Genomic DNA, 10,548 nt, shown 5'->3' on the forward strand with positions numbered 1-10,548 from the left:
GACTGTGTTGATCCTATCTGCTCCTGTCTCCTTAATCCAACCATTGGACTGTGTTGATCCTATCTGCTCCTGTCTCCTTAATCTCTACAAAACTCTTTTACTCTCCATGAATCTTCTTTTTAATTCCTTTCCTCTTTTTAGATGGCTGGGGTCTGAAAACATCAGAAGACTATTTTTATTGTCCTGGGGAGATGCTGGCTATTGGAATTAGGGTGTCAAGAATTTTAGGCAAAAGCCCTACCACTGGGACACATCCCTGTGAATGCTCTTTTTTTTGGAGCATCTTGTTCTTGTTTCTTGGGTCCAGTATCGTGTTCATTTATTAAAGATATCACTAATTTGTTGTTAGGAATCTTCCTTCTCCTACACTGTTTTTCCTGCCATATTTAAACATCCATCTTATTTTGGAAGATGCAAGTGGGTTGCCTGCTTTTGTTTAAAAGTGGTACATTAAAAGAGAGAGAGAGAGAGAGAGAGAGAGAGAGAGAGAGAGAGAGAGAATTCCTGTGTAAGGAGAATGGGGCTCTCTGTGTTCTTTGCTATGGGACTGTTTGATGGGAAGCTTTTGAGGGAAATCTCTGCTTTGGCATTTTTATAAATTTTTTAATTAAATTGGAAAATTTTAGATTTTTAAAAATTATTTTATGTGTATGAGTGTTTTGTATGTATATGTATGTATGCATGTATGTCTGTGTATCACATGTGTGCCTGGTGTCCTTGGAGGTCAGAAGAGGGTATCAGATCCCCTGAGACTGGAGTTACCACTGGCTGTGAGCTGCCATGAGAGTACTAGAATTGAACCCAGGTCCCCTGCAAGAACAAGTGCTTCTATATGCTGAACTAACTCTCCAGCCCTAAATTACATTTTATTTAATTTATTGTTGTTGTTGCTGTTGTTGTTAATTTGTCTTTTTTGGGGACAGGGTTTCAGTGTATAACAGGCCTGGCTGTCCTAGAACTCGCTCTGTAGATCAGACTGGCCTTGAACTCACGAAGATCCACCAGCCTCTACCTCCCGAGTGCTGGGACTAAAAGTGTTTGCTACCATTGCCCGGCTTATTTATTATTTTGATTTTTAAAATATTTGTTTTATTTATAAGATTATTTATATTATTTTTGAATCATATGTATGCAAATGTGTCCATGTCTGGGTAGGCTCACATGTGTACAAATTCCCATGGAGCCCAGAAGACATCAAATCCCCTGGAGCTGGAGTTATAGCTGACTGTGAGCTGTCCCATGTGGGTTCTGGGAACCAAACGTGGGTCCTCTGCAAGAGCAGCAGACACTCTTAACAGCTGAGCCATCTCTCCAGCCCGTTTTTAATGTGATGTCACAGTTACCTACTTCTACCCCAGAGATGTCTCTGGTTGCCTGTTTCTTGGATCCTCGTGAAGGCAAGGGGTAGAGGGTTCTCAAAATCCATGGTATCGCTCCGTTCTCGGTATGATGTCTGTCAAGGGTCCCACCAGTTCAGGGACCCTCAGATTGACTCTTTGAAGAATCAGCTAGGGAGCTTGAGTGGACGATAACCCCAGGACATAGAATCTGATAAACAGTTTAGGGACTTATTACTTAAATAGTTTACTGTGTGATCTGGAACCCATTATGTAACCTGAGTTAGGCCCAAAGTCACTATCCTTCTGCCTCAGTTTCCTCAGTGCTGGGATTACAGGAATGTACCACCACACCTGGATGCTTCTGTCCCTATACAGATAGCTGCTCAGGATGGTTGATGAAGATAGAATCACACAATATGACTTTTGTGTCACTGTTCTTCTGGGGAGGAGATTGATGCTAAGAGGCTGGTGTGCTAAGCATGCCTTCTACCATGGAGCTGCATGTCTGCTGCATGCACCTGTGTTTGTTTACTTAGCATATTTTTATGTTATCCATGCCGTAATACTTACCAGCATTTTATTTTTGTTGTGGGTGAATATCATTCCCTTTCAAAGACAAACCACAGTTTACATATCCAGCCACCCATTCGCGTGTCCATCCACCAGTTCTTGGGAAAGGTGTTGCTACTGGCACTTGCGTGCCAGAATTTTCTCTAGTACTTGTGTGCACTTTTTAAAAAAGATTGTTTGTCTTATTGTATCTGTTATTAGCCTTTAGCCTACATGTGTGTGTGTGTGTTGTGGGTGTGCCTGGGGCCTGTGGATGCTAGAAGGGAACATAGGATCCCTATAGAGCCTACATGTATGTGTGTGCATCATAGGTGTGCCTGGGGCCTGTGGATGGTAGGAGAGAGCATAGGATCCCTATAGAGCCTACATGTATGTGTGTGCATCATAGGTGTGCCTGGGGCCTGTGGATGGTAGGAGAGAGCATAGAATTCCTATAGATCATTGTGCGCCTCCATAGGATCCCTATAGATCATTGTGTGTGTCCATAGGATCCCTATAGATCATTATGTGTGTCCATAGGATCCCAATAGATCATTGTGAGCCTCCATAGGATCCCTATAGATCGTCGTGAGCCTCCGTAGGATCCCTATAAATCATCGTGATCCTCTGTAGGATCCCTATAGATCATTATGTATGTCCATAGGATCCCTGTAGATCGTCGTGAGCCTCCGTAGGGTCCATATAGATCATTGTGAGCCTCCGTAGGATCCCTATAGATTGTTGTGAACCTCCACGTTTGTGCTGGGAAGCAAATCTGTATCCTCAGCAAGAGCAGCAAGTGTGCTTATCAACTGATCCTTTTGTTTTCATTTCTTTTGTGGATATAACCAGGACTGGAATCACTGGGTCTTGTGGAGCTTCTCTATTGTATATTTTAAGGGACCAACAACTACATTCTGCAATGGCTGAACCCTTTTACAGCCCTACCAGAAATGAGAACTTTCCAATTCCTCAATAGCTTGCTGCTTTCTAGTTTTTGCCCCGGGGAGGGGTGGACATTTATTTGTGTATTGTGTATGTCTGTTGGCACCTGGGTGCCTCGGCACACACTTGGGGGTCAGAGGGCAGCTTGCAGGAATGGGTTCTCCATCCGCCATGTGGATCCTGAGGATTGAACTCAGGCCACCGGGCTTGGCAGCAAGCACTTTCACCAGCTGGGCCGCCTCAGCAGCCCCGCCTTTCTGGTTTTTAATTATCAACATTGCCTGTGTAGGTGCGAAGCAGGACCTCATTATGCTCCTGATTAGCATTTCTCCAGTGACTAATGACGCCGGATTTGCATTTCCCTAGTGGCACATCTCTCCCTGTGCTTGGTGGCTTTTGTAGGTTTCTGTCTTTTAAAAATGGCTCTGTTTTCTCTGGGATCTTGAGAGGTGGAAAATTAGATATTTGTATTTAGTCTCCCGTTGTTCCCCAGAAACCATCTTCTCCTGCATCCTTGCATCTGAGGTAATTAGGATGGGGGTGGAAGCCTGGAAGCGGCTGAGGTGTGGAGGGCAGGGAAAGACGGAGACTCCGGGGATCCAGCCCTGTCCAGAACTCCTGTGTGGGACCAGGGCTGTAGCTCAGTTGGTAGAGACTCGGCTAGCATGCAAGAGACTGTGGCTTCCACTCCTGACACCACAAAAACTGCACGCCCACAACCCACAATCCCAGTACCCAGGAGGTGGAGGCAGGAGGATCAAAAGGTCAAGAACGTCCTCAACTAAGTATCAAGTTCAAGGCCACCCTGGGCTTTGTCTGAAAACCAACCAACAAACAAAAACCAGGGAGGTGGCTCGGTTGGTGAAGTGTTTGCCCCAGAAGCGTGAGGACCTGACTTCAATCCGCAGCACCCATGTAAAAAGCTGAGTGCAGCAACAGAGCCCACTAACCCCAGCTCTGGGGAGATGAGATGAGAGATTCCCTGGGATTTGCTGGCTACCAAGCCTAGCGGAATTGGTGCGCTCCAAGTTCAATGAGAGCCCTTGCCTCAAAACCTAAGGTGGAGAGAAGTTGAGAACACCTTGTTCTACTTCTGGCCTTCCCATGCATACGCACAGACAGACAGACAGATCCACGCACACATGCACACACTAAATAAATAAATATTGGAATAGATAATAATGGGAATATTGGGATAAATAATAAATCAATGGGAAAATCACATTCTTAGCCAGGCATGGTGGGGTGTACCTGTTACACCAACACTTGGAAGACCCTAACAGGAAGAGCAACAATTTGAAGCAAATTTGGGCTACACAGCTAGATCTTGTGTCAAAATAAAGTATGAAACAAAAGAGGGCTGAGGCCACAAGTCAATCTTGTATGCACCAGGCCACTGGTTGTAATCCCAGAATGACAAACAACAATCCAATAAAGTTCCTTACAGTCTTAACTTGTAAAGTTGTATGTGGACCAAGGTCCCTGACCTGTTTCCTAGCCTAAGCTGTGTGTATATATTTATGTCCATGCATGTGTGTCTGTAGGTTTGCATACATATGTGTGAAATGTATGTGAATGTGTGTATGGGAGTGTTTCCATCTCTGTGCATGTTTGTATCTGGGACTCCATGTGTATCAGTTTACACACATACTGTGTGGGGATGTCTGAATGTGTGTGTTCCTATGATCGTATCTGTTGCTGGACATGCCTGTGCACATATGCATACACACACTCACATACTCTCTCACACGGACACGCACAGGCACTCTGGCGTGCCTCCATCTGCTCTCCTCCACCCCTGTGCTCTCTCCACAGTGGAACACTCGGGCCAAGCGGGAGAAGCTGACGGAGCTGATGTTTGAGCAGTACAACATTCCTGCCTTCTTCTTATGCAAGACAGCTGTGCTCACCGCGTATCCTATGGCTGGACCAGCTCTGCTGGATGGAGGGCCAGGGTGGGGTGTGTGTGAGATGAGCTGAGCGGTGTGGTGCTGGGCCTGGTTCCCTGGAGATCACTATCTTGGGTGGGAAGACACGTCTCTGCACCTTACTAGTGCAGAAAGCCCCATAGGCTAAAGGCTTGGGGCTGTGGGGAGGGGAGCAGGTCAATGGCCCTTCCCTATTTCATAGGTCAATCTCAGCAGGAGGAGTTGGGCCAAGTAAACATCAGGGACTCACTGGGACTGGACACAGAGGGAAAGGACGTGACATGGAGGTGGCTTCTTCCCAAATGGCCAGTTTGCGCCATCGTCTTTTTTTCAGAATCAGTGGTACACTGAACTCTCTATTAGTTATGGGGTGACAGGGACCTCAGTTCTAAGAGTCCACAGGACACAGGACCACCTACACCTGGAACCCCAGTAGTCAGACAGCTTAATGAGATGAATATTCAAGGCCTGTGCTACTGAAACCAAGAACAAGGGGCTTAGGAATATGGCCCTGTTGGCCTACCATGTCTGAGGCCCTGGTCCCCAGCTCCACAGAAACTGGATTAGGAAATACAGACCTGTAATTCCAGCACTTGGGAGACCAAGGCAGTATGGTTGTCTTTAGTTTAAGGCCAGTGTGAGCTACATAATGAGTTCCAGGCTAGACTGGACTACATAGTGAGACAAGTGGGGGTGTGTGGGGGGGTGTTGGGGGGCTAGAGCAATGGCTTCACAGTTGAGAGTACATGCTGCTCCTGTAGGGACCTGGGTTTGATTTCCAGTCCCCACATGGGACAGCTCAGCCGTTAAAGCAATTACCACTCAAATATGAAGACCAGAGTTTGGGTTCTCAGAAACCCACATATATGCCTGGTGGGCATGATGGCACAGTCTGGTAAATACAGCCTCAGGAGGTGGCAGCCAGCAAGAGTAGCAACATCAGGGAGCTCTGAATTTAATTGAGAGCACTTTCCCGAACGAATAAGGTAGAAGAGTGACCAAGGATGACTCTTGACATAAACCTTGGGCCTCTGCATAAACACACACATGTACATGTGCACATGTGTGTACACACACACACACACATACCCATATGCAAAAAAAGAAAATAAATCAAAGGCAGTATTTACAGACTAGGATTGACTTTACCCTGAGGAAACAGAGGGACCAAGGCCTGACCCAAGTCTAGACTCTCTCACTGTCTGCTACTGTCTCTTTGACCCATCCCATGGCAGCTTTGCAAATGGACGTTCCACAGGCCTGGTGCTGGACAGTGGGGCCACCCATACTACAGCCATCCCAGTACATGATGGCTATGTCCTCCAGCAAGGTAGGACCTTGTCGGGGCTCCAGGGCGGCCTGGGGAAGCCAGGTTCTGACGCCGCCTCTTCTTTCAGGCATTGTCAAGTCACCCCTGGCAGGGGACTTCATCTCCATGCAGTGCCGGGAGCTCTTCCAGGAGATGGCTATCGATATCATCCCTCCTTACATGATCGCAGCTAAGGTAGGACCTCTGCTGCACCCAGAGACGCCATCGACAGCCCTGGCATTGGCCTTAAACCCATCAGTCCCCTGACCTATAAGATAGTGGAGCAAGTTCCCCAGAGGATCCAGTTCCACTTTTTCTGGAAATTGGGAAATTCAAGTCATGGCTGAGGCCATACAGTCAGCTGACAGCAGATGTGTGAGGGCCAGTGGGGTGGGTTCTAGAGTCTGGCAAATCCAAATTCTTGAGTCAGATGTGGTGAAGCACATTGATAATCCTAACTAAAGCTGGAGAGGTAGAGGCAGGAGGGTCAGGAGTTCAAAGTCAGCCTTGGGAACTGACCAAGGGAGGCCAGCCTGAGCGACACAAGTCATTCTCTCTCAGAAAGGAAACAAACAGACAAACAGGAACCAGGGATGTGGTTCAGTTAGCAAAGCCTTGACATGGAAGGAGTCTTGACTTGAATCCCAGCACCACATCAATCTTGGCTGTTTGAAGGCCAGCTTGGATGACATGAATCCCATCTCAAAAACAAAACAAAACATCTAAACCAAAAATAAAACTCCAGGTTGAAGCCATTCCTCTGCCAGGGAAGAGCCATGAGGCCCAGAGCATCATTTGAAAGCATCCCGGATGAGGAAGGAAAGCTCCATTAACCAGTGTTTTGAGGTGGGATCTCACATAGCCCAGGTTGGCCTCAAACTCACCATGTGACCGAGGATGATTTTGAATTCTCAGTCCTTCCGCCTCTCCCTCTTCAGTTCTGGGGCTGGGGCTGGAACCCAGGGCTTCCTGCAGGCTGGGCAAGTGTTCTACCCCCTGAGCTCCCTCCCTAGCCCCAGATGCAGGCAGGTCCTTCTGATCACATCTGTAGTGTGTGCTTCACATACGGGACAGCTTCTCCCTACCTTTACTTCCCTGTCTCTGTCCCCTCAAGGCCGGTCAGCTGCAGAGAGGGCAGGCAGCTGCTAGGGAGGCAGATGTGCCAATGGGCTGGACAAGTGCCAGCTGGGGAAGGACGCTCAAAGACTGTGTCCTCACAGGAGCCTGTGCGGGAGGGAGCTCCCCCAAACTGGAAGAAGAAGGAGAAGCTACCCCAAGTCTCCAAGTCCTGGCATAACTACATGTGCAATGTGAGGCTGTAGCTGAGAAAAGCCCCCTGCCCCCCTCCCCGCCCCTGACAGCCCCTGGTCCTCCGCTGCATCACTAGAGGAGGGGAGGGCATGACCGTGGGTGGACTGGAGCTGGGGAAATAGGGGCTCGAGATGGAGACAGGGGGCAGCCAGACCTCATCCCTCCCTGCTTCTCAGGAGGTGATCCAAGACTTCCAGGCCTCCGTGCTGCAGGTGTCGGACTCCCCTTACGATGAGCAGTGAGTAGAACTGAGCACTATGGGAGGGAAAGGGGGCACAACTGGTACTGGGCATACTGAAGTTCCTGTAATATCAGCACTCAGGGAGGTCGAGGCAGGATGGAGAGTCCCAGGTCAGCCTGTTTTACAGAGCAGGGGGAGGGGCACTGGGATTATAGCTCAGGTTACCTGGTACATACAAAGCTCCAGGTTGCATCCTCATCATCACATCTACAGATCTTGGTGGTACAAGCTTGATACCCAGCACTTGGGAGTCAGAGACAGGAGGAAGAAGAGTTCAAGGCCAGCCTCTGCCACTTACTGAGTTGGAGGCACGCCTGGGCTATATGAGATGCCCTAAGATGGGGAGGGGCAGAACTGTGGTTCATGGGAGCCTCTCCAGTGCCCACCTAGCAGACCTGCATGAGCACGCCAGACAGCCTTCTTCTCTCTTGGGCAGGGTGGCCGCACAAATGCCCACCGTGCACTATGAAATGCCCAATGGCTACAACACAGACTACGGCGCTGAGAGACTTCGGATCCCTGAGGGCCTGTTTGATCCTTCCAATGTGAAGGTTTGGCTGGGTGCTGGGTGCTGGTTGGGGTGGGGCTAGCTGGAATCTTGAATCCAGAGGTGTGGCGGGGGAGTCTGGGAAAGATGACAAGGGTTTGGGTGAAATGGAGGCAGAGTTCCCAGAGTTCACATCACCTTTGTCCCCAGGGCCTGTCTGGGAACACCATGCTAGGAGTGGGCCACGTGGTTACCACCAGCATCGGCATGTGTGACATTGACATTCGCCCGGTGAGACCAGGACCTAAGGCTGGGTGAAGGGGCCGAGGGGCTAACCTGGGGAAAGGGAAGGATGCTATCCTCAGGCTCGCCCTTCTCTCTGCTCCCAGGGTCTCTACGGCAGTGTCATTGTCACTGGCGGCAACACTCTGCTCCAGGGCTTCACAGACAGGCTTAATCGGGAGCTTTCCCAGAAGACCCCACCAGTAAGAGCCCACCCTACCCCACCCCACTCAGGGCACCTGGATTCCAACCCTGGCTTAGCTCTTCGAACCCCAAATCCCTCCTGATTCCCCTACATGGGAATGCTCAGAGCCCTGCCTCTGTGGCTTCCTCCTGCCTACCATGTCCGTCCCCAGGATCTAGATGCTCGTTTTCCCCAACCCCTTCTCCCCTACCAGAGCATGCGGCTGAAGCTCAGTTTCCCCAACCCCTTTCCCCCACCAGAGCATGCGGCTGAAACTCATCGCCAGCAACAGCACCATGGAGCGCAAGTTCAGCCCCTGGATCGGGGGCTCCATCTTGGCCTCACTGGTGAGAGAGGGAAGGGGCACACCACTGAGTATTTGGAGAGAAGACCCTGAAGGTTGTCCATTTTATTCAACAACACGTACCTAGTCACACCTGTAATCCCAGCAGTAGAGAGGGAAGCGGGAGGATTTCAAGATCAAGCTAGTCTGGCCTACATAGCAAGGCCCTGTCACTAGAGAACAAACTGGGCTGTCATTCCTCAGGTGCCTTCCACCTCATTTGTCGAGGCTGAGACCCTCACTGTTCCAGAAGTCACCGATTCAACTAGGCTGGCTACCCAGTAGACTTGAATCCTGTCCTGACACCGGGATTACAACACAGACACTTTTTACAGGGGTTCTGGAGACCAAACTCAGGTCCTTGTGCTTGTAAAGCCAGCACTTTACTGACTGAGACATAACCCCAGCCCTGAAAAAGAAAAAAAAATGGTTTTGGAGAGAGTGCAATCAATGAGAGCTCCCCAAAGTCTAGGGGCCTCTTTGGGGTACAAATTGGGAAGCAGAGGGACTGAAGGCAGAGAGATTGGTGAGAATATGGTTTTGGTGAGGCAGCCATGGTCAGCAGTGAGCAGCGGGGACATCCTGGAATTTGGGATAGAAGAGTGGTTCAATGACAACAGTGTGTCACACATGAATCTTCCCATGGTAGGAAGATGCTAGGATCTGTGGCATGACCAAGGGGACTAAGCAGAGTGAGCCTCAGGGATGTGCCTGTCTCTGCCTCCCTGGTGCTGGGGATGCCCAGGGTTTTTTTGTTTTTGTTTTGTTTCGTTTTGTTTTTTTTTTAATGTGGGTTTGGGGGATAGAATTCATGTTCTCAGAGTTCAAGGCCAGCCTTGCTGTATGAGAGTCTGTTGAAAGAAGGGGGGGGCGCTGGGGGATGGGAACAGGAGGGGAAAGAGAAAGGAAAAAGAAGGGAAGGAAAGGGAAGTAACGGGAAAAGAAGGGGGAGGGCGGTAACGGGAAGGGATGGCAAGATAGAGGAAGAAAGGGGAGGGAGGGGAGGAGACTGGAGGGGAAGGGAGAGGAGGGGTGAGGCAAGACCAAAGGAGAATAGATCTGGGCAAAGCCTACAGGAAGACGGTGAGTTCCGTTATGGGCATAGAAAGTTCAAGGTCAAGGGTATTCAGTAGGAAGTAGCCAAGAGACAGCTGGGTGTCTGACCCAGGAGTGGCAGGGACGAATGAGGTCACCCCGGAAGGCTACTCTGTGAGCTGGAGACACCAACGTTCAGATGGAAGCAGAGCAGCCATCTGTGAGAACTCAGTGAGACCCTTCGTCAAAATAAAAGCCAGGGCGGAGAAGATGGCTCAGTAGGACAGAGTAAGAGCATTTGTGTATAATCTCTGCGCTCTTATTGCAAAATGGGAGGAGATAGGAGCGGCTCCAGAAGCTAACAGGTCATCTAGCCTCCAAACAGAGTGACAAAGGAGAGACCCTGCCTCAAAGTGGAAAGGACTGACACCAAGGTGTCCTCCATATGTACATGTAGGCCAGTCATAGCACATGCAAAGACAGGCACATATACATATGAACCAAGAATTTTTAGTCCCCCAGTAAGGGGCTGGGTGTGACTCAGTGGTAGAGCACCTGCCTAGAATCCCCCAGTGAGGGGCTGGGGTGTGGCTC

At 49.6% G+C, this 10,548-nt stretch overlaps 1 protein-coding gene across 1 annotated transcript in view; it reads left to right on the forward strand.

Moving 5' to 3' along the window:
• The window catches only part of Actl6b (actin like 6B), a 16,858-nt gene that overhangs the window by 5,630 nt on the left and 680 nt on the right, over positions 1 to 10,548 (forward strand). Inside the window, exons 5-13 of the mRNA XM_005371440.2 lie at positions 4,650 to 4,747; positions 5,998 to 6,092; positions 6,160 to 6,266; positions 7,292 to 7,381; positions 7,559 to 7,620; positions 8,060 to 8,174; positions 8,321 to 8,401; positions 8,500 to 8,595; positions 8,837 to 8,923. Coding sequence (XP_005371497.1) covers positions 4,650 to 4,747; positions 5,998 to 6,092; positions 6,160 to 6,266; positions 7,292 to 7,381; positions 7,559 to 7,620; positions 8,060 to 8,174; positions 8,321 to 8,401; positions 8,500 to 8,595; positions 8,837 to 8,923 — 831 coding nt within the window. The remainder of the gene's footprint in view (positions 1 to 4,649; positions 4,748 to 5,997; positions 6,093 to 6,159; positions 6,267 to 7,291; positions 7,382 to 7,558; positions 7,621 to 8,059; positions 8,175 to 8,320; positions 8,402 to 8,499; positions 8,596 to 8,836; positions 8,924 to 10,548) is intronic.

This window comes from Microtus ochrogaster, unplaced genomic scaffold, assembly GCF_000317375.1.
Source record: "Microtus ochrogaster isolate Prairie Vole_2 unplaced genomic scaffold, MicOch1.0 UNK109, whole genome shotgun sequence".
NCBI lineage: Eukaryota > Metazoa > Chordata > Mammalia > Rodentia > Cricetidae > Microtus > Microtus ochrogaster.